This window comes from Thamnophis sirtalis, unplaced genomic scaffold (assembly GCF_051295495.1).
Source record: "Thamnophis sirtalis isolate CommonGarterSnake01/CBP01778 unplaced genomic scaffold, rThaSir2_p1.2 scaffold_1, whole genome shotgun sequence".
NCBI classification, from domain to species: domain Eukaryota; kingdom Metazoa; phylum Chordata; class Lepidosauria; order Squamata; family Natricidae; genus Thamnophis; species Thamnophis sirtalis.
In genome coordinates, this window is record NW_028261381.1 from 94,114,494 (window position 1) to 94,139,516 (window position 25,023).

The window sequence follows — 25,023 nt, forward strand, 5'->3', positions numbered from 1 at the left end:
CTCATCATCTTCAATGGAGAGGAATTTAGTTAGTTGTTCTTTTTCTTCAATTCAGGCATTGGAATCTGTTTTTGTTGTTGCCCTTGTTCTAAGTTTCTAATGTAATGACAGCCAAATAAGTGATGCATCTTGTTAAAAAAAACATCGCAAACTAATGACTGCATTGGCTTTCGTGAACAATTCTTGTCGTTACAGGCATCTGATGAACTGGCTTCGTGATCCATAAAAGCTGGACCGCTAGCTTTTAAAGTGCACAAAGGCTTTCTGGTGTTGGTTTTTGTATTAACCGAACTTAATTCCAGAGACCCTAATAATCCAAAAGAAGATACGAATTAACTACTGAAGTAGAAATCAGTTCTACACTGTTTTTCCCAAGGGCATCGTGTTTTTTTCCACAGTCAAGAGAGAACGTTAAGTTTGTATTTGCAAGCCTCTGCACATTTAGTTAGGAAGACGCTCCATTCAATAGAATGGGTCTTATTGCTGACTGATCATTCACAGAACTGCTTGGAGGCTTAATTTAAAAATAAGGCAGAATTCATTTTCCTAGGCAAGGTGACATCAGCACGAATTTAGTTAGCCCTTTCCGTCACACTGCCCTTCTATTTATAGCCAGAAAGTCCAAACCCACCCATATATTCCGGGTACAAATTAAACTCAAGGCGAAGAGTGTTTCATAAATATAGGTAGGGGGAAACTAACATGATGATCCTTATCACTGAAATATTGTTCTCTGTTTTCATGCAACTGGGGGAGATCTGTTCGTCTAAGTTCAGAAACAATGTATTCTGCAGATTCCTGTAAAAAGAAACAACACAACCCTCTTTTCTTCCTTCCAATTCTCTGCTATGTCCTCGTGACTACCCGTGTCACATTGATTAAAGTGGTCATTTTCCTTTCCCATGATCTTCTCGATTTGAAGGCCCGTTATAAATAGCTAAGGCTGGCAAAGGCTTTTTTATTTTTTTAACTCTCTCCACACAACCTTTCCGGAGAGTTATCTCTCCCCCCCCCCCATTTTTAAACCCGTCTTCCTTTTGAGGGCAAAAAGGGCGGGCATCTGCGCTGCGAAGAGAGGCGGGAGGGGGGGGTCGAACACGCGTCATCTTTGCCAGCTCCCGAGTTAAGCTTTCAGAGCCGAGAAGGCTGGAAGGCTTGAAGCCTTTGGCGGATCTGCGCAAAGCTGCGCGTCCCGCCAAGAGAGAGTGGGGAGGTTGTGAATGGATGACTTCTCCGGACCTTTGAGCACTTTTCGCCTAGGGGGGCTGGCTTGGAGGAGGAGCGGGCATGAAGCGGCTGGCGCGGCAGTGACTCAGGATCCTGCGGCTGGAACGAGGGCGCATGAAGTTTGAAAGCGCAAAACTCCCGCGCCGAATCCACCACGCCGGCAAGGGAAGCTGGCCCTCCTGCCTGGCCGCCAAACAGGCAGAGGAGCAGTAAGAGAAGGCGCGGGGACGGGAGGGATTTCTTTCGGCGCTCCCGAGCTTTCCTGCAAGTCTCCCTTCGGGCCGAGTCCTCCTCCTCCTGCGCTTTCTCCTCGAAGATGGACGACCGGGAGGCGGGCGCATGCTCTTTGGCGCGCTCTGGAAAGGGACCTGGTGCGGTGGGGGGGGGAGGAGACTGACTGGCTGTGATTTAGGATTTAGTCCCAGAGCTGTGAAAGGGTGCAGTCCAATTTTTGATGGGGGGGAGGCAGTGTATCGTCGACTTCAAGGCTACAGGGTTTACCTGAGACAGTAGAATAGGAAAAGGGACGGCCATTCTCTCCACATGCTATCGGAGGCGGATCTGCACCATAGCCGGGCCTGACTGCTGTTTCAGCAGCAATGACCTTATATGTGCTGTGAAAGACGCCCGGTGTCTGCAGTGCTCTTGAAAATGGAAAAAAAAGGGCGCCTCCCGTCGAAAGAGGTTCCAATTCTCTTGAGAGGGGTGGGGGTGGGGTGCTGAGGTGATACTACCTGCCCTAGGAATGAAGGGCAGAAGTTGACCACAACAGACATCTGATGCTGAGAGAGATGCCTTGTGTTTCACCCAGAAGAATTCCTCTTGGGTGTTACGTTAGAGACACACAAGTTGGATCCTGGACAGCCCTCAGAGCACTTCTCCAAATTGCCATGAGTGATATAATTTCCATTAAATGACAGGAGGAAAAAAAAAAATCAAATGTTAGCGTAATTTATCTTCATGATCATATCTTTTCAAATATGCTTAGTTTTGTTGTTTTTTGCCTGGTCTTGCTCATTTGTTGGAATGCAAGTTGATGCAGCCTCTGGTTTTATGGCATGAAGCAACAAAAAAGGGAAGACCTAAAAACAGTATCATAGGTTTATTATTGTAAATTGTGTGTTTGAGACTTGACTCCTGTTGTCTATGTGGACAAGTCCTTGTGGTTTTCTAAGCAACTTTTCTGTAAGCAGTTTGCCCTTACATTTAGATTCGGTCCCCGGCTTTTGCTTCTTGATTTATAGCCTTGACTTTCCCAGAACTTTGGACAAGAGCTTGGTCTAAATATAGCTTTGCTAAAAAGGTTGTGGACATCAGCAGAGTTGCTTGGAAGGGGAAAAAATTGAAAGATAGACTATGATAGTGAAGCACTATCCAATTGTCAAAGGAGAGAATGACCAGAATTTCATGTGTAGGTGGAGATTTTCATGGAACTTGAACCTTATATTAACTATGTTCCAATCTACTCCCCACATTTCATATATCCTGTTTTCCCCCCATAGATCCTAACTTTAACATCAACCTTAAAAGCTGTAGAAATAGTAAAGATTAACCAAATTTCTCCTATTTGTTCTAAGGTTACAAATGAAAATCAAACTTTGTGACAGAGTTTGCTTATTAAAGCAAGAGCAAGAGAAGCAAGGACTCAAGGACCATATAAATTTGATAAATTATATTATGATTATTAAAGTACCAAGTGATACTGGTACATCAGACAAATTTTGAGGACAGAAAGTCTTCAGTTGTTTAAGACATATTTAAACCAAGTGGAGTCAGCATATTTGAAAATTTTGCACCTCATCTATATATTATTCATCAGAGATCTTCTGGACATCATTAGTGATTAGATTTGGGCTTTTTGCTGGAATCTATCCTGTCATAGGAACTCATTGGCTGAAGAAAGTAATGTTGCCTCTAACCTTACATGGTGTAAATCCTGCATTGTTTCTTTCTGAGACTTTAATAATGGATTTTAATACTGTTGGCTTTGCTTTAAGTAATACTTGTTTTGCTTTTAAACAATTTCCCCCTTTGTTGTAATTGTGGATGTGTTGAAGTTTCAGAACCATGCATGCTTTTTCTGCCCTGACTGGTGACCTGGAATGTTTCAATATCATTGGCAAAGGCCAAAATTGTGCCCTCCCTTTGGGTGGTCTTAAAAGGGCTTTAGAAGCCATACTGATAACTCCTCTACTCTCCACTATGGGAATTTGACCCATTGGGGAATTTTAATTAGTCAATATTTCCAGTCACTTGAAGTCTAAAAAGTCAGTTTAATCTTCTCTGAAGGCTGCAAATGTGATAATAGGTATGCCCTTTAGATTTTCTACCTTCACTTTAAATGATTCATTGTACAGAAAAATGTATAAATGCTTTAAAATAAATATAATAAATTGGCCTGAGGGGAATAAGGGTGGACTGGATCTCTGAAATATTTCTGGTGCTCTGTGTGTGCTTGTGTGTGTGTGAGCTTCTTTCAGTGTTCTGTTATTATTTTTAAAAATCTTGAGATGTGCCAAAGATCTCTAGCTATTAGGTGAGTGTAAAGCATAGAAATAAATGAAATCATGTTTCAGAAGGCAACCATTCCATCAGACTATGTTCATATGTATAGCACAAAGAAATTTATGAATCTAAAGCTGCCCCAAATATAATCAGAAGGCTATCCAGGCTGTTTGTTCAATTCACAATGCAAAATCCTGTCAAAGCTCAACAGAGCTTATCCTATGCAGAGCCCTGACCTGGCGCTGGCTTCAGTTATATGAACCGTGTGCCCAGTAATCATTGACACTCACCCTCTTCATGAGTGAGCATGGGAGATAAATGTGTATTTGCTATTCCCTCCTTCTGACCTCTTTCTATTCTCTCTCTCCCCACTCTCCCCTCTCTCTGTCTCTCTGTCTCTGTCTCTCTCTCTCTCTCTCCCGCCCTCCCTCTCTCTCTCCCATTCTCTTTCTCAAACCCTCCTCTCCATCATACCTCCCTCACACACACACACCCCAAAGCAGTGCCTGCACACTCTTTAAAAATGGAAACAGGTCCCTCTGGAGTGATTCCCTACTCTCTGGCCTCCTGTTTGCAGTGGATAATCATTTTCCCTACGCTGAAGCAGAACTGATTGTAAATTTGCATCTATCACTGCAGCAGCCATTGAGACTGAATTAACAAGTCACTACAGCCTTAATTACTTTGTCAAAGATGAAAAATAGTAATTGATCTTGTCCTGGATCAGTTCACATCTCCCCCTCCCACCTGTCCCCTTCAATACCCTACCTCACTCCAGGTCCTCACAGATAAGCAAATAAATAAATAAATTTGGAATAAACTAAATAAATACCTATCAGGGAAACCTAGAAAGAGGGCAATAAAAAACCACTACAAGCAATTGTAGGGCTACTCAAGAGGGTGATGAGACAGGAGATAGGATCGCTAACAGTGAGATACTAGAATAAGAAGCATAATCCGTGGAAACACATAGTCTTCTAGTTAGCATTTGCCTTGGCTTATTATTCTGGCATTGTCTAGGTGGCACAGCTGGTCTATAATTTTTTTGGCAAAATTATAACACAAATGTGTTATTTGTGATCATCTAAAATGGATTTGCAAACAAGTTTTTCTACTTTAAAATATACATTTTTGATTCTTTTCTCCATGGGAGAATTACTGAACAGGGAAAGTCAAAGCCTACCTACCTTTCCTTCCTTCCTTCCTTCCTTCCTTCCTTCCTTCCTTCCTTCCTTCCTTCCTTCCTTCCTTCTTTCTTTCTTTCTTTCTTTCTTTCTTTCTAGAGAAATATTTATCAGTATCTTAATTTAGGGTAGGTATAATTGTCTACTATGAAGGACAATGCAAATTAGGTGCACATTTTAATATCTAGATGTGAAAAACATTTAAAAATGGGACATCTCAACTATTTTCACTGAATTTTGCTTTAATAGTTAAATGCTGAATTGCATAAAATAAATATCCCTTTTAAATGCAGACTGACTTTTATCTCCACTCAAGCTAAAATCCCTAGTGTTCTGAATTTGATTAAAAATAAACATAACACTTGACTTTCTGACTAGTATTTAATATTTGTCAACCAAGATGTAGAACTGTTTATCTTTTAACAGGAAGAATAAAGCATAATGTATTCAGTGACGTTTCTTGGTGATATCCATGTGACTTGTTCATTTTACTTTTTGAGTTTATGGGGAGGGGTATAGTAATATTTCACTAACTACTGTTTGTAGTTTTTACTTTTAATCTTTGTCTCTTTGAAAGATGAATTCAATGAGGTTTTTGTACGTTAGGGGAATATTTGCTTTTATATCAATTTATAATTAACTTTAAGTCTTTTTATTGCTTGATTATATTATATGAATATTATTTCATATAATTCAGCATGCTAAAAATTCACATAGTGATTTCAAAAGCTTAGTTCTATACAGTACAGATTTGTGCTGAAGTAAGTTCCATTGTGTTCAGTGGGAATTATTGTTACCTCAGTAGAAATACAATGTTGATCCTTCTGTATTTGTTAATAGTTCTACAAACCAGAACCAAGAGTTTGTTGTGATTGAAACATCACAGTAGATAAAGTAGCATCTTAAATTCCACAGGACTGAGCTTTAACCAAGAACAACAGTGCAAGATCAATTGTGGCTTGATTGGCCTCAGTTGCTCCATCAACACAATGGGTCCCATTGCTGGTGTGAAACTCATTATTAGTACATAAACTACCAAATGCTTTGTTTCAACTTTACCTTTCATTGAATTTCCACGTAGTTTGATGATTGTTCCTATCACCTGGAACCAGATTGGTGTAGGGGTTAAGGCATCAAAACTAGAAACTGAAGGACAGTGAGTTTTAAGTCTCACCTGTGGCCCAAAGTTGAGTGATCAGCTGACTGATCTTGGGCCAATGATTTCAGTACTAGGAAGAAGTTAAGGGCAAACCCACTTCTGAAATGCTGTCAATAAAACTGCAGAGGGCAATTGCCAAGGGTCAAAACAGTTTTGAAGACATACTTGAACTCTGAATACCTGTCACTTAAGAAAAATGCAATGAGTAGAATTTAAACTCTATTATGAAATATGGAAAAATAATGAAATGAGTCTTCACTTGTTTGTGCAACCTTGTTTCTGCCATGCTGTGGCCCAGTACCTGTCCATGGACCAGGGGTTAGGGAACCTTCCCTAGAATACAACAGTCATATATATTTAGCTACTAGTTGATAATCTGGCATTGTCTGGGTATTTATTTATAGTGGGGAAATGTCGGGACCAAATGTAATTTCTAATGTTGGATTTTCCCCCTTACCAGAGGGAGCTTTCTTGTGGAGTTCTGTGAAGCTGTTACCATGGCAACTCCACTGTACTGTACAGTAGAAGCCATTTTAAGGCACAACAGGTTATATCTTAACAGAACACACACCCTGAGGGGTGTCTTAACCCCACAGTATTGGTTTCCATAGAGTAAATCATCTGTGTACCAGGTTTGGTTGAAATTGCTTGAGGCGTTCCAGAGTTATACTGGAACACACACACACACACACAGCTCTCTCTCTCTCAGTATGTGTGTGTGTGTATTCATTTCCTCTTATCCCAAGTAGTTGAGTGAAGTATGACCCAGGAACACATTTATCTCTCAATGAACTTAGATTCTTCTCTCTACTTAAATATGTATTTAATACTTCTGCAAATCTTTGTCCTTGCTGACACTTCCTCTTTGCATAGATGGTAGATAGATGGTTTACTGTATATTAACCAGCAATATTCAGAAAATGTTTGAGCCTTCATAGCATAAAACCTTTCCCGAGCCTTTCAGATGTGTTACATTTCAAATTTCTTACATCTAGAAGAAAGAAAACTGAAATGCTTGGGTTTGGGACCTCTTTGCTTTGTTTTTTTTCTTCATCTCTCTAACTTCTTTTTTCCCCTCCCCTGATGAGCATCTAATGGGAGATGGTCATGAAACTCACAGCACAGGAAGTCTAAATAAGCACTAAGACCACAAACCTAGAAGATAACTGGTTGAAAATGATTATACCATAGTTCAAAATATCTATCACAAACAACAGAAAGAAATGTAGTTCTTGGAACATGAGGATTGGCAGGATTTTGAAGAGACGTGACTTGTTATATAAGATAAAAATTGTGTTTGCTATGTAACTCACATTTGGGAGGTTCAATATTATTTCAGGTGGCCAAGCCACTTCTCTTTGTATTCACTTGATTAGTTGCAGGAGATTTTATTCCACTCCAAAGTTTTATGCATATAAGTGGCTACACTAAGCTGCTGAAGCTGACTTATAGAATGCCTTTCAAAAAATGTGGTGGGTAGAAATCAACCACCACCTAGGCCACATATAGGCCTCTTAATTGCAGTGAAAGGCAAGCAATGGTGCTTGCAATGGTAGCAACAGATTGCTAAGAGCTTAGTAGGTACTAACAGGACCATTAAAGAATCTTTAATTCTTTACAGCCTGCCTCTTTAGAAAGATGGCAGATTAGGTTCCTTAGATCAGTCTTTCCTAACTGGACTTCCAGGTGTGCTAGAACTACAATCCCTTGTAGACTGGAGGCTGTGATGCTTGGGAATTGTGAGAAATGTCATCCCAACCTATCTGGAGGGTATGAGGTTGATGAACACGATTTCTCAGATTTGCCCAGTCAGCTATTTCTTTCTCTGGGGACTTTTGAAGATGAGACACTGAAGATGGTGGCCATGCCTAAAAAGAGCTTTGCCTACTGAACTTTACTCTGAGTATGCCAATCCATCTTCCCAATTCACCTGTGGTAGGAGAAACCCAACTATGAAATTCTTCCGGTCTTCTTCTGTGACTGCTGGCTCTTGTAATGCAAATAATGGATCTGTCCTGCCTCTTCCTTAGGCCAGATGCCCTTGGAACAGGTAGCACTTGCAGATAAATCACAGGATACTAAGAAGAAACCTCTCCAAGGCCTGATCTACTGAACTGGTAGTAGCACAAGGCTTCCTCTTAGCCAGATCCAAGGCAAACGTTGAAAGAAAGATATATCACAGCATCAGTACAAATCAGTCATAGGAGGTTTTGTGTGTATTCCATTCTGTCTATTATTGTCCTAATGAATACATGATCTTCTGTAAGTTGAACATCAACAATCTTAAGAAAAGGTTATCATACTATCACATTCTGCAAGGATTTTCCAAGTTCAAGGTCATGGCCATGATTATTAGTCAGTGAAAATGCCCAGTTTTTACTTGCATTATAAAAAAATAAAAATACATTATAAAATACATAAAAAGAGGCAGAGTTTACATCATGTGGTCACAGCTACACTCATACTTTTCTTTTTAACCCCACCTCTGTATGTAATGCCATACTGCCCTTTCTTGGCTGCTAGTTACTTCTCTATTTACATTGTCATTGTTACAAAGGGGAAATACATTATTATTCTTAATATTACAGCCTGACCAAATTAACTTAAAGAGCCAAGGTGGCGCAGTGGTTAAATGCAGCACTGCAGGCTACTGCTAGATCAGCAGGTCAGCGGTTCAAATCTCACCGGCTCAGGGTTGACTCAGCCTTCCATCCTTCCGAGGTGGGTAAAATGAGGACCCAGATTGTTGGGGGCAATATGCTGACTCTCTGTAAACCGCTTAGAGAGGCCTGAAAGGCCTATGAAGCGGTATATAAGTCTACTGCTATTGCTATTGCTATTGCTATTGCTATTGCTAACTTGTTAAATGGGCAGAAGTCTGATATTTCAACTATGGGAAAAATCCTAACCTGTTACATTAAAGGCCATGTATGTAGTACAAAGTATAAACCATTTAGTTAGCGCTGAATAAGTGCTAGATAAGTCAGTAAGTAAATAAGTGAAAAATGTTGCATTAGTTCAGAGGGGGAAATGTGCTATATAGTTCATTGTTTGTCAAGTTATTTTTTCATTAGCCCAGGTAGGGCTCCTTCTGTAACTGTAAATCATTTATTCTATGAGTCACTTTGGTTAATAAAAAAATGTTTCTGTGAAAGGGAAATAATTACCTAGATTGAGCTCTCTGAGAAAAATAACCTCTCATTCCCATGGAAATTATCCTAGATAATTAAGAGGCTGGTAAATCTTTAAAGCATTAATTGCTTACAGAATTAACTCCTCCAAAGCAATGGGCTTTACTAAGCAGAATGTGAAGCTATTCTTGTGAGCATATTATCATTCATTTTAATCTATATTAAATTTAAGTTTAAATTTAAGTTTAAATTTATGTTCTGATTTCAGGACTGAGGAAAATCTAGACTGAAGGCAGAGAAAAACTAGAAAGATTTTATCTTTTGTAAGGGAAATAACCATAGACATTGGGAGTTCCAGGGGATCAGGTGGGGAAAAGGAGAAGCATCTGGAAGAAATTTCTGCATCGTTGGTCAGGCAGTCATGTTGTTAACAGCTATTGTTTCCCAGTCAAGTAACCTTTCATCCAATCAAGGATTTCTCTTGGTTACTATACCGTATCACTATAATGGTCTCTACTTATACATCATGATTACCAGGATATCACACTGAATCTGATTAAAAGATTGAGACCCTTCTCTTTCCTCAAGCAGCAGAAGCTACACCACAGAAGCTAGGCAAGGAGTTCAAGAAGTCCCAAACCTGACCGTCGCTAAAAATAATACTGATTCAAATGATGCACTGATGCATTTAGTGGCATTAACTAAAATCAATTGTGAATGTCTTGGTAATTATTAGAATACTCTTGGCTGTCAGATTTGCCTAATACTAAATCCAATTCTAATCTAAACTAAATTTTACTAATATAAAAGAAGAAGAAAAAACATGAAACACAATGGATTGGGGGGGGGGGAAGCATTAGAGATTATAAATCACACAGCAGAATTTCCCAACCTTGGGAACTTTAAAAATTGTGGTCTTCAGCTCCCAGAATTCTGGGAATTGAAGTCCACACATTTTAAAGTTCCTAAACATTGGAAACACTGCATTAGCTTAATCAGGTTCAACTCACTGTCAGACTTTTTAAAACCTTTCAGCTAAGCCAATTGATAAGGAACCCTGCAATGTCTAGGAAAAATATTGGACACTTGTCCAACCTCCACCCTAATTTTCTGCCTTAGAAAGTAGAAAGAAGTAATCAACACATGTCATCTATGCTTGGAACCTGTCCTGGCTCCTTGGTGTCCTTGCCTTGTTGGGAAAATTAAATCTGGAGTAAAGTTCCTTGCAGGTAAATTTCCCTGCTTGTGATACTGAGCATAGAATCCCTCATTCCAGCCTCCAGGTTTCCCATCATTTATTAATATTCCAAACAACAACCTTGGCCACGGAAGCTGACTGGGAATAACCACATTTCAAAGTAACAATATGTTCTGCCAATGCTCCTGAGAAAAAGGTTTCACATGGATCACTTTGAAGAATGTTTTATCTTGCAGTTAAGTGAAAGCTGACCTATTTTACAATGACAAGTTTCATTCCTCAAGAGGTGGTGCATGAAAGAAAGAAATATTTAAGCATATTTAATACTTCAATTTGGTGGAAGGGAAAAAAGAATGTTTATCTGTATAGAATAGCTAATGGTTTGTAAGACTTCATTTTGCGGAAGGAGATACTGTCACAATTGTTTTTGCTTTCCTCCATTATAAAAGTCTAGTCTTAGAATAAATGCATATGTGACACAGAGCCTAGCATTCCCATGCTAGCACAATGATAGTCCTCTCTATGAATTTCACTCATTTCAATAGCACAGTCATTTCTTATCTGCCTTCTAGACATATTGGACAAATTCTCAAAACCTCTTCAACCAACATAGCTGTTGGGTGATTATAAGACTACAAGCTATTCTGAAGAAGGCTGCTCTAGCAACTTCTCAAAAAGTGACTGTATTTGAAGTATAATTTAGAAACCTATAATGAATTATGTTTGAGGCCAGTGAATTGGGAACAATAGGTCATTGTGTCAATTTCAGTTCATATAGAAGAAAAGATTGATAGATGATGATGATGATGATGATGATGATGATGATGATAGGAGATAGATAGAAAGATAGATAGAAAGATAGATAGATAGATGGATGGGTGGATGGATGGATGTGTGGGTGGGTGGGTAGATAGGTGAGTAGATAGGTGGGTAGGTAGGTGGGTAGGTAGATGATACAGAAAATCCCTCAATCTTGGTTTTGACCTAGTATAATTCTTCAGAATATCTTAGCTATTCCTAGCACTGCACCCTTTTGGGCAGTGAGCTCTGATGTTGTTCTTAGGATCTGTGGGAACCACTCTTTCAGCTTAAGGGTTACAGCCCTTGAGACCTCTTTGGCTTTTACTTTCCACATCCTCTCTAGCGTCTCCTTCAGGATCTGACACTAACTTCTCACCTTGTTCCTGGTGTTACTGTTGCTAGCCCCCTCCGCCTTTTGGTCCTTGTCTACGACCACAAAGTCTGGTTGATTAGCCAGTACTTGTGTATATATCTGGATCTGGAATTCCCACAGACCCTAGCCCTATTATTCTTCACAACCTTATGTAGAATCTGCCATTTGGACCTGGGAAGGTCTAATGCCACATTGTGCAGATGTTCCTGTATAACAATGCCAATTACCTGGTTATTCCATTCAGCGTGTGTGCGGTTCCTGTCTGCATTTTATACCCTGCCACTATGTTTTGGAACTGTCTCTGAGGCTTCTCTCACAGTTTACACCTTGGATCCTGTCTAGTGTCTGGTAGACCTCTGCTTCTACAAATATGATGTTTGGTGCTTGTTTCTCTGCCACTATGATCAATGCCTCAGTGCTGTCTTTTACTATAGCCCTTTCTAGCAACTGATGATTTCCCAATATCAGCCACTTCAGCTATCTGTCAATGGTAAACTCCATGCAGAGTCTTGTTTTATTGTGGTTTTTTTTCTGCTTGATCTTACCCCTTGCCTGCTGCTATCTTAGGCATTCTCTCAGTAGCTCATCTTTGGCTACCATCTTACTGGTGTACTCATGGATGTTCTGAGTTTCATCCAGGTCACTGACTTTGACACCAGATCCGGCCCACCCTCTTTCTGGCTAGTGTATTGGTCGGTCCTTGGAGGAAACCGATTATCTAGATGTCTTCCAATCTGGTTTCAGGCCTGGCTACAGCATGGAAACTGCTTTGGTCGCACTGACCGATGATCTCTGGAGAGCCAGAGATGGGGGCCATGCCTCCGTTCTGGTTCTCCTGGACCTCTCAGCGGCCTTCGATACCATCGACCATGGTATCCTGCTGCGGCGGTTGCGAGAGGTGGGGGTGGGAGGCACCGTTTTTCGGTGGTTCTCCTCTTACCTCTCGGGCAGGTCGCAGTCGGTGTTGGTTGGAGGACAGAGGTCGACCCCTAGGCCCCTTAATTATGGTGCCGCAGGGGTCGGTCCTGTCCCCCCTCCTGTTCAACATTTACATGAAACCGCTGGGAGAGATCATCCGACGGCACGGGATAGGATACCACCAATATGCGGACGATACTCAATTGTATCTGTCCGCCCCGTGCCAACTCAGTGAAGCAGTTGACGTGATGTGCCAGTGCCTGGAGGATGTGAGGGTCTGGATGGGGGTGAACAGACTGGCTCTCAATCCTGACAAGACTGAGTGGCTTGTGTTTTTTCCTCTCACAAATTGGCTTAGTATTCCATCTCTCAGGCTGGGGGTGAAATTATATGCCCCTCAGACAGGGTTCGCAATTTGGGAGTCCTCCTGGACCCACAGCTGACTTTAGATCACCATTTGTCGGCTGTGACCAGGGGGGCGTTTGCCCAAGTCCGCCTGGTGCACCAATTGCATCCCTACCTGAACCGGGAGGATCTTACAACAGTTACTCATGCCCTCGTGACCTCAAGACTGAACTACTGCAATGCGCTCTACATGGGGCAGCCCTTGAAGAGTGTTCGGAGACTCCAGCTGGTCCAGAATGCAGCCGCGCGAGTGATTGTGGGTGCACCCCTGTACACCCACGTTACACCTATCCTCCGCGAGCTGCACTGGCTACCAATTGGTCTCCGGATACGCTTCAGGGTGCTAGTTATTACTTAAAAAGCCCTACATGGTATTGGACCTGGGTACTTGAGAGACCGCCTTCTGCCGATTACCTCCCACAGACCCATTCGATCCCACAGATTAGGCCTCCTCCGTATCCCATCTGCCAGCCAATGTCGGCTAGCGACTACTCGGAGGAGGGCCTTCTCTGTGGCTGCCCCGGTCCTTTGGAACAAGCTCCCCGTGGAGATTCGGACCCTCTCCACCCTTCAGGCCTTCCGGACAGCCGTGAAGACCTGGCTGTCCCAGAAAGCCTGGTGTTGACTTCCCCCCCTACTCGAATTTGCTGTGTCTGTTGTGCTTTTAAATTGTTTGTATTGTCTGTTTGTCTTTGTCTTACTTTTGTAATTTCCCCTCCCTTGGGGAAATTGTTCAGCCACCCTGAGTCCCTTCGGGGAATAGGGCAGCCTACAAATTGAATAAAATCCAAATCCAAATCTATTGACTCTGGGTATTGGACTTAAGGGGGAAACCTCCCTACATTGTGATGAGCTTGCAGATCTTCACATTGGCAACCTTCATTTCCTCCTTTGGCTAGCTCACTATACTGAAGGTATCTGGTAGAGTATATGTATTGATGGTGTGGTTCTTGTCATTGAGCTGGTTCTTCAAGACTTATTCTGGATGTTTTAGATGTTGCTTGCTTTCCTTGTCTCCTCATCATGGTTCTCATGTGACTGTGAGATACCAAGGAACTTATAGCTAGTCTGTTAATGTAGCTCACTGTTAGTTCTGCCCCTCAGTCTTAACTACCTTCCCTCTCTTTACTATCTGGTCACATGTCTACAGTCCAAATGATCTCCCAATGTCTTCACCTAGATCTGTGTCAGGTGAGTCAGAAAGTTGATGTCTTGTTCACACTTAGCATACAAATTGATGTCATTCACATCAGCTGAGCCAAGTAAATAAGTAAGTGTTATGTCAAAGCACCTGGTATGCCCAGGTGAGCCTCAGCTGATAACGTGGGAGAGCTTGTGGCTTAGTGGGTAATACAACTGCCTAACATGTAAAAACAGTCCAGGTTCAAATCCCAGTAAGGGTATGGCTAGCTGATGAAAGTTAAATAGCTTGAAATAGATCTATACTAGTCTCCCTTTATTTATTTATCAGCACAAATACAACACAAAAATGGTTTCCTGCCTGGAAGGCTCCTAGGGTGGAGCTGAAATGCAAAAGGGAAACAGTATGCTCCCTCCCATATTTGGGCATACCAGGTGCTTTGACATAACACTTATTTCCTTGGCTCAGCTGATAAGGAAGGAGACCTTGTGGCTTAGTGGCTAATACAACTGCCTAACATGTAAAAACAGCCCAGGTTCAAATCCCAGTAAGGGTATGGCTAAATAGCTTGAAATAGATCTATACTAGTCTCCCTTTATTTATTTATCAGCACAAATGCAATATGTTTGTGTGTGTCCTTAAAAGTTCCCATAAGTTTAAAACAAAAATCTACAAAGACCAACTGTAATAAAACTGAATATTTTTCCTCAATTACAGCTGCAATCCACAGCCTATTTATGCCCTCTTATCTGATTCCTACCATTCCATTTATCATCTAGATCTGTTATCTGACACCAAGTTTACTGTATTAGAAGGTTCTCAACAAATGAGTTTGATCAAAAGATTATAATGATAGTGAAATGCACTGGGAGGTATTTCTCCTATATTTTTCAAAAATTGTATTTTTTGAACAAGATTTTAATTCTCATTTTAATAAAATAATCATGATTAAAATTTAATAAAATAGACAATCATAAGGAGGATATTTAAATAACTAATCTGAAAGACAGCAAGTATGGAAATCAGTGTCTGAATCCTTACACAATCTCCTACTTTAAAATTTTCATTTAGAACTTCTAAATGAATCTAAATCTATAAAATGGATAGAAATACCACAAGATAGGTTTTTTTTCTGTTTCTATTTGTATTTATTACCCAATCCTGGATTATATAACAATAGCACTTAGACTTATATATACACCACTTTATAGTGTTTTACAGCCCTCTCCAAGCAGTTTACAGAATCAGCATATTGCCCCAGAAAATTTGGGTCCTCATTTTACCCACCCCAGAAAGATGGAAGGCTGAGTCAATCTTGAGCCTAGTGAGATTTGAACTGCCAAATTGCAGGCAGCCAGCAGGCAGCAGAAATTGCCTGCTGTACTGCACTCTAACCACTGTGCCACCGTGGCTCTTGTTGATTTACTTGAAATCATACCGTACTAGTTCACTGTAAGCTTTTTAAACAATTGCCAAATTACTTAGGAAAGAATCAAAATGTATATCAAGGCTACATAAGAGAATTTATCAAGGGTGAAATGTTAATGTGGATGAAGTCTACAACAATAGCTGTCTCATAGTTTGGTCATTCTATTATTGTCACAATTTTGCTTTTGGAAAAGCAGTTCCACAATCTTAATTTGGAAATGTTGTTTAATAACTTTAACTAATGTTTTAAAATAGTAAAAAAGTATTTTCCACCTTTGTATCTATTGTTAAGGCTTAACAGCCAAAACAATTAGATAAATAGTAATATTTCTAATAAGATTATTTGATCTTTTATAATCAAATAAAATAGGAAGAATCAATCATTTTTAAAACTTCGAGTTAAGTCTTCCCAATCTGAAGTCTTCCAGATATGTGGACTTCAATCTTACAACCACTGGGCACAACTTAATTTGGAGCCAGTTTTAGAACATAAAAATGAATATATTATCAACATGCTATTATTCCTTCCAAGCCTTAGGGGATTAGGCTAGAACTGTAAATATAGAAATGTTTTTGACATTATGGCTAGGTTTGAAACAGATAAATGTCAGGGGAAAAAACCTGAAGCTTTTTAAACCTATTTAAAATATAAATGGTACATCTATCTCAGAATTGTAGAATGCAAGTTCTACAATTTCCATTGTGGTGTAGTGACCCACACCGCAATGGAAAAATCAAGAGTTATGAATGCCTTAAAGCTATTTTTTTCTTTTCCTCTTTTTACCGTATGTTACTAGTTTTGTTTTATTCTGCTTTTTTTGAAGAGCTGAAACATTTATTAACATGGGGATGCAGAGCTTTGAAAGAGTTTCTGATTCATGGAGTTCCACCATATGCCCTCTCTCAATCCAATTTTCTAGCTGAGTGGACAGTGGGTCAAGGCGGTCCAATAATGAGATAAAGGGTAATTCTATTAGGAGGATATATCCTAGCTGGCTTGTTTATTATCAGGTCTTAGAGCTAATCAAGAAGTTTAATAGAACCCAATTGTACGGTATATACTAGAAACGGTGTTTTACCAAATGTAGTTGAATATTTATGAGACTCAAATATGATCTGCTTCATATAAAAATATCATGTACATTAATGTTCTTGTGTATCCACTTTCTACCCATAAAAAAATAACATTGCTATAATCTTAGAAGACCAAGAAACTGCAGTGGAGAGAAAGGCAAGAAACCAAGTAAATTAGGTAAATAAATATGTACCATTGCATTTTGGATAAGGTGACTTCTTGTTGCTAGTCCATTTTGGGATAGCAGTAAAAAACAGACACTCTCTATAGAGCAACAAGCCAGCAACCAGCAGGTATCAACTTCTCAAACTGGTAATCAAGTGTAATCTGTCTCAACCTGGTGTATTTGGACCACACTTCCCAAAATTTCCCGGTTGGAATGGCTGTTGGAAATGTTGACTTGGGGATTTGGAAACAGTTCTTTCAACACATCTGTACAGCACTAGATTCACCAAAGTTGCAGTAAATTAATCTTTCTCTCTCCTGTTTGCCAGCTTGAAATGGCAAATTATGCCAAACAATACACAAAACATTTTCATGTTTGATAGTATCTTGTTAGTCAATAAAAATGAAGGGTATTGCAAATAAGTTCCATATATATAGCCACACAGTAGGATACAATTATTCAAATGCCTCCTAAAGTTTTAATAATGTTGGTTCAGTCAAATAAGAGGGTGAAAGCCAAGTTGGCATTTATTAGGTAGTTTTCTGAGTATGCCAATGTTGTTTCTTTCTCTAGAGTTTTCTTCCACATTTTCATGGGAGTCTGAGTCGTACCCAAGTGGAAAATCAAATTAACTTGTTGACTAACTTTTATTTCTCTATAATTGTATTGGTCCCCATTAAGTGAAGCAGATATTGCTTTGGTTATCCATTGGCCATTGGAATGTTCTAAGCAATGCTATGGTTATTTCATGGTATTAGCTCTTAGTTGTTATAAGGAGATGTGATTCCACTGCTACTACAAAGTAAGAAATGTCTTACTTGTTTAGCTGTAAAAAAGTTTTCACAATGTACTGTAGCTTTCAATTGCCAAAATCCATTATCTTGCAATAGTGTGGCCCACTATTAGTGAGTGTTTCAGTTCATAGCACATATTATCTTCAACAAAAATCCCCATTTAAAAATAAACATATGATCACAGTTCTGGATCAAGAAAGTAGCTATTGTTGCACTTTTTCTACTGTGACACAGATTAGTATGTGTTTTTTGGCTGAACATAATACACTTTATTTGGTCTTAAATGTCTTGTGTTGATGCTTGTAAATTTTAATATATAGCTTCACACAATGAAATTATACTTCATATAAACTTACTATGTATGGGTTTCATAAACACTGTCTACTAGCTCTTCAGTGAAATAGCAAGAAAAATGGTTGAGCATTATTTAAAACCATAGGCTTGGAAAGGGCTGCATTAGTCATTAAGTCCAAAGTCCCTTCCCAAGCCTACACAGTGAAGGGAAACTGGCAATATCTCTGAATGGATTTTGAAGTGGAACTGGTATTAACATTACTGGTAGGTATTTCAAATTAATTGGAAATCTGTCTTCCTGAAATTTAAAGCTAACATTTCATACACATTGGGGTGATATGGGATATTTCAATGTTCTCTTGGTTATCTTCTGTATAATAGAAGAATCAGTTGGATCTAAGTGGTGAAGCTAAGCTAAAAACTAAATTATGCCTTCAGCATGAAAGCCAGCTGGATAAACTAGGGCCTGTCACTCTCCTTCAGCCCAACTCACCTCATAATGTACTTATTATGAGGAAAGTAGGAGGAAAAAGAGATATTACATGTGTTTGTTAAGAAATAATGAAGTCAGAATATCAAAATAAATAGAAATAAATAAATAATCTTTCTGGTATTTGGAAAAAACCCATTCTCATCTATTGTTAAGTTCTTGCATGCTATTTTTTCATGACATATGGTGCTATTATAAGATTTCAATATTTATTTAAATAGTAATTTGATTTGATAGGACATACTCTATGAAGAACATTGAAGTATTTGTCATTCAGAGTGAATTCTTAAACCTGTAAAATTCTTCAATGTTGCCTCAGATAGATTTATCTCCCTATAACAAGCCCTCAGTCCTTAAAAACCACTGAAACCATTAATCAAGGAATAGAATGTTCAAATTAGTTCCAATACGAAATTGCTTAAAAAGTATAACTAAAATAATTCAATATAAAATACTATGCACAAAGAGTAGTTACATAAGCTAATTACAACTCTCTCAGCTTTAATAGCCCATGTAGTTTTGCCCCATTAACAAACTATTTAGTGATATAACGGTTTAGATTTTTAAATATTAAATTTCACTGGTAACTATGTATTAAACAACAATTATTTAGGCATACACTTATTGAAAAAGAACAAGAAAAATGTGGGCACAAGGATATTAGAAAGCAATTGTTGATAGTGTATTAATATTTGATCGTCAGATATTAAGGGTGCCTCTTGACAGACCAACTCTGGGGCATAAGAAATAGTCCTTTTATGTATTTGTTGTGAAAAATAAAATAAAATGCAGGTAAATAATTTCCAATTATAGTCAAGAAATTTGTATAAAAAGTAAAACAATATTTCTCAGAAGTTTTTTTTTTAATAAAAAGTAAAAGAATTTTGGATTTGAATTAAATAAAACATATTAGAATTCTTTATATCATTCCTTTTATTTCAGCAAGTTATAAAAAAAATGACCATAACAATAGTTCTTTCATAGTAGTACACTGTCCAAAAATTGTTCTATACTAATCAAAGTCTTTCTAGATTGCATTGGAAGGGTAACAATCAAATTGGTACATACCAATTCAGTGGCAGTAGCCATTTATTCATTTTGGATAAAGATATTTTGGGAAAACTGCAAAAAGAGTACATCATGGTCATTAATATTTCTAGCATCCATTCTTATCGAGGCATATAAAATGGCACAATACAAAGCATTAATGCAATTCCTATAACAAAAAAGTGAGAAAATTTATCTCCTTGAATAAATGGAAATCAAAAGTGTAACAAAATATATGCAAACACAAAGTTTGAAAAATGTTTAATTAAACATATTTTATTAACATGTGGTGTCATTAAACTATAGTAGCAAAATAATTTGTAATGTTTTATTCATTCAATTTGTAAATATGTCTAATTGTTATGTGACATCCATTCCGACTAAAATATCTGTGTGGAGGGAAATACCCCATATGAATATTTAAATTTATGTCTCTCTTCTTTACATTGAAAATTATTTTTGTACAGGGCGGGGCATAACCTTTTCCTAGGGGGTCACAGCAACACTTGTAATAACAACACAAATAATTCATACACCATTCGAAAGCCCATCAAAAACTGAGTTTATTGACACGATTTAATAGTCAGTATGACCACCATTAGCCCTTCGAACAGCATTCAAACGAGGTGGATAAGAACACAACAAATCTTCAAACAGTTCCGTTCGATTTTCCAGATTTTCCAGAGGGCGGGGCATAACCTTTTCCTAGGGGGTCACAGCAAGATCGACAGCAGTTTACAACTTCCGCGACACCTCATTTTAAAGCCCATAAAAAACTGAATTGAATGAGCTATTAAATGTTAAATTTGTTTCGGTTGAAACTTTGAGAATGAATTTGGAAACTGTGTTGAAAAATCTGGAAAATCGAACGGAACTGTTTGAAGATTTGTTGTGTTCTTATCCACCTCGTTTGAATGCTGTTCGAAGGGCTAATGGTGGTCATACTGACTATTAAATCGTGTCAATAAACTCAGTTTTTGATGGGCTTTCGAATGGTGTATGAATTATTTGTGTTGTTATTACAAGTGTTGCTGTGACCCCCTAGGAAAAGGTTATGCCCCGCCCTGTATACTTCCAAATAATGCATTTGTTGTTCTTTGGAATTTTTTTCTCAATGTTTTAATGACCACTTTATTTTAAAAAAAACAACTGAGGTAAAAAGGCATCTTTATCAATAAATAGCTCATGGATAGTCAAAACTTGCCAACTTTTAAAAGTCCTGACCAATTAATGCCAAAGTGCCAAAACAATTTGTACTTTTCACAGTGATTATTTTTAACAGTTCAGATTCTTGAGAGCTTAGAAAGGAAAATCTGAACAACTATGCCTAGTTATCTTTCCTGTACATCAGTGATTGGAGATCTCATGTGATGAGTTTGTGATGAGTCAGGCAAAATCATATTGTCACGCAGGATAGTCTGTTACATGTAGAAGAGCTGTGGTGGTGCAGTGGTTAGAAGGTAGTACTGCAGGCTACTTCTGCTGACTGCCATCTGCTTGCAAATTGGCAGTTCGAATCTCACCAGGCTCAAGGTTGACTCAGCCTTCCACCCTTCCAAGGTGGGTAAAATGAGGACCCAGATTATTGGAGGAAATATGCTGAATCTGTAAACCACTTAGAGAAGGCTGTAAAGCACTATGAAGCGATATATAAGTCTAAATGCTATTGCTATGTGGGATTCAAATCAGTTGGCTCTTGGTGACTACCTGGACAAATTCCTGCAGTTTTCTTGGTAAGAGTTTAGAATTTGTTTGCCATTTCCCTCTTCGTCTTAGGACAGAGAGAGAGGGACTGGCCCAAGGTTACCCAACTGACTTTATGCCTTTATTTAAGGTCTCTTGGATTCTAGCCTTGTCTCTTAACTACTTCACTGAACACTCTGCAATCTGTTAATAGTAGCTAACAAATCCCTTTCAGCCCTTTTAAGTAAACAGAGTTATGCAAAAGTTCAGCCAGCCTTTCCATCATGAAAGCAAACATTGAGAGATAAAGAGAAAGAGTCAAGCACCACATTATAATCCCATCAGACAATGAAGTAAATTTCAATCTTTAAAGCTTTTTATTGCAAAACATTTGACATAAGGCAAAGTCAAAGTTAATGTGCTCAATGGTGCCAGACTAGTAAAAAATGATCTATGAAACTAAGAAGAAATTCTTATGGAGGGGAGGCTGAATGTCCCAAGAGGGCAGGGCTAGTCACTTGAAGATTCCTGTATATCTATTCCAATGATGGTTGGTTCTAATTTTTTAAAAAAATCATTTCCTGGATGCTTTTTTCTAATAGAAACTTGGCTGGGGAGGAAGGCCAATATTTTATTTTGAGGGAATCTCCTTTCATCGCTTTGGCACATTTTTCCTCCATTCACCCTCCTTAGAAAAGCTTTCCAAGCCACTAAGATTTCTGTCCACTTCCTTTTTTTTTAGGCTTCAATCCAATTATGAATTTAAAAAAAGACTTTTAAAGTGTATTAGAACATTCCTCTTACAATGGTAAATCTCAATTATTGCAGAAATTGACTGTAGGATAATGATTATAGCAGTTCTTTGAAGTTTACCAATTTGTACTTTCTCCAAGAATATGTCTGTTAACTGGGATCATCCATAAAAAAATAAAAAGTGGTTTAAAAAGTGGTATTATGCTTTAATACACCAATCATGGGCTCCATCATAAGATAGCCTGAAGTCCCAAGACCCTACAGAATTCAGTTATTACTGCTTTGCAGAAAATCAAAGCCTGTATCAATCTAGTCTCTGAGGGATGCTATTCCATAATTCTTTGGTTGGCCCATATTGATTCAACCCACCCATTTGGAGATAAATTACCACCCAAACCTCAATGATTGCACTGGTGTACCTGGAGAAGGTGATTCTAAAGGTAGCTAAGAGTCAATATAAGACTTTTAAAAACAGAACCAAAAATATAGGATTGTAACCATAAATCTATTGGCAACTTGTGCAACGTCCAATACATTGGTGTAACAAGGCTGATGCAATCCTTACATGCCAGTATATGGACAGCTGCATTTTGCATCTATTGTCATTACTAAATAGTTCACAAAAGCAGCCCCATATGTGGTCCATTGCAGTAGTCTACCTTGGCACCAGATCCTTTTGTTCCAGATCTGGCCAACACACTGGTCCCTTGGCCACAGCCTGTGCATTGTTAGCAATCTGGAATGTCCTCTAGATAAAGATGAGACTCAAGTGAATGGTGATTTTAATAACAGCAAATTTTTGTATTCCATTTTAATATTTGAAAAATATTACAATGTAATAATATCATATGTACATTTGAAATCCAAAAACCAAGAAATGAATTTATTTTGAAACTATGTTTATAAAAATAATGTGTGCAAAAGCATAATTCTTGCCTATGCATTGTGGTCAAATCCATTTGGATGGTCTGGTATCCACATAGCTCTATTTGCATGTCTTCAATATTTTTATGACTATCTTGAAACTAGGCCTTGCTTCCTGCAGACATAAAAGACTTTTGATTCTTGCAAAGTTAAAGATTTTGATTCTTGCAAAGTTAAAGATTTTGAACCAGAGGAGGAATCCAGCTACCAGGAGGTCCTAAAGATTTTCAAAAATCTGTTCTGAAGACTCTTCGGAAGAGTGGAAGTGGTGATAAGGTAGCCTGCAGGGATGCCTTTTCCCCTACTCTGAAGAAAACTCCAGGAGATCCCATCATTGTAGAAATAAATTCTGGGTCCTATGTAATAATATAAACTAATCCAAAAAATAATAGTAATTGTACAAGGCATGTCGCTTCTAGATGTATATCTGCATTGTATTTCTATGGCAATACATTCTTAAATTTACAGAACATTCAGAGATTGGGCAGAGGACTGCTACTCTACTAATGTCCCAAAGATGCCTTTTCAAGAGGCAACTGGACATTCTGGAAGTGAAGCTTCTTGGATGAGAAGTGAAATGTCTTCAAAGAAAAACCAGAAAGTCCAGTTGCCTCTTGAAAAAGTTACCTTTGGACAACCATGAGCTGGATGACTGAGAATCTCCATACTCTACTAATGGTTTCGCACGCAAGGTGAAATAATTTCTTAGGACAGCATGAGCTGTACAAAGCAGTGTCAGTTGTTTCATATGTCCAGGAAAAAAAAACAGTTATATGTCCAGGAAAACTAAAGTTATTGGAAGTAGAACCAAATTAATTTAATATTTTATCCAGGTTTTTCTGCTTCAAAAAGAAACATCTGGTAATTGAAATGAGCTTCTCAAGCTGATTGTGGGGCAATGTTCACTGTAGACTGTATGTTTGTTTCACATTTTTAATTGAAAGTGTTACAATGAGGGCACGGAGATCTTTTCGGTTTCTGTGTATTGTTATCCTTCCTTTCAGTTCTTCACCTATAGAAACAAAATATAAATACAAAGATTTTAAGTCGTATAACCAAGTGTCTTTCTGCCAAGCAAACAGATATAATTTGCTGATTTAAATCCCTCCTCCTTACAGCATCTTGCCCCAAAATCTACAGTGGAAAGATAGCACAGGTTGAAAGGAATGCAAATCTTTATTGTTAAGAAACATTACTAGTTTTTCCTCTAGTATTATTAAATAAATGTATTTATTTCTGCTACAAATTATACATTGTTCAATTCCCCAAAGTCTTTTGAAGACTTACAAATAAGTTAAAAATAAAATAAAAATAATAGCCATCTAACACTAAGAACAATAAATCTTGTCCATTACCACAATATTCATTTTATATTACAGGGTAAGGTTCTGATTATTATTGGTAAGATTTCTAATGATGTTAATCTTATAGTAATAACATCCTGCTTTCCTTCATATCTCTAGATTTCAGCTTAACCTGAATGACTCAATTATTTGAGGTGAATGTATTGATTTGTATTTGCATGGCTGTCCTCGGCTATGGAAATTCTCACATCATGGTTGTCCCAAAGGTTCTTTCCAAAAGGCAACTGGACTTTCTTGGGTTTTTTTTCCTTAAAAACATTTTTCTTCAGTCAGAACTGAAGAAGCTTCTTGGATAAGAAATGAAATGTTTTTAAGGAAAAAACCAAGAAAGCCCAGCTGCCTTTTGGAAAAGAACCTTTGGGACATGGCCACTCTTCTTGTCAAAGTGACAATAAGCAATAAAAAGAATCAAAAGAGCAATATAAATAGTCACAAAACACAATACATTTTTGCTATTAAAAAACATTCTCAAAACAAAAAAAGTTTCAATTGTTATGGTAAGTAATCTTTATAACCAAACAGATTAGTTTTCTGATATGTATAACAAAACCTGATGACACTTCAAAATATCCACAGCTAAAAAATTTTTTTTCGACTTACAACTTACATTTAGTGACTGTTCAAAGTTATAACGGCACTGAAAAAGGTGAGTTACAATCATTTTTCACACCTACATGCTACTTGACCTTTGTAGTATTCGCATGATCACGGGGTCAAAATTCAGATACTTGATAATTGACTCATACTTATGACCGTTACTGTGTCCTAAGATTATGTGATTACCCTTTGCCAACTTTTGACAAGCAAAATCAGTGAGGAAGCCAGATTCATTTAATAACCATGTTATTAACTTATCAATGGCAGTGATGTACATAAGAATTGTGGCAAGAAAAGTTGTAAAATGGGGCAAAACTCACTTAACAAATGTTTCACAGAACAGAAATTTGGACTCCATCATGGTCA

At 38.2% G+C, this 25,023-nt stretch overlaps 1 protein-coding gene across 1 annotated transcript in view; it reads right to left on the minus strand.

The window, feature by feature from the left end:
- Nucleotides 1–22,298: 22,298 nt before the first annotated feature.
- Nucleotides 22,299–25,023, minus strand: part of PRMT3 (protein arginine methyltransferase 3) — a 74,110-nt gene continuing 71,385 nt past the window's right edge. Inside the window, exon 16 of the mRNA XM_087719040.1 lies at nt 22,299–23,708. Within this exon, the coding sequence (XP_087575166.1) occupies nt 23,599–23,708 (110 nt within the window). The 3' untranslated portion in view covers nt 22,299–23,598. The remainder of the gene's footprint in view (nt 23,709–25,023) is intronic.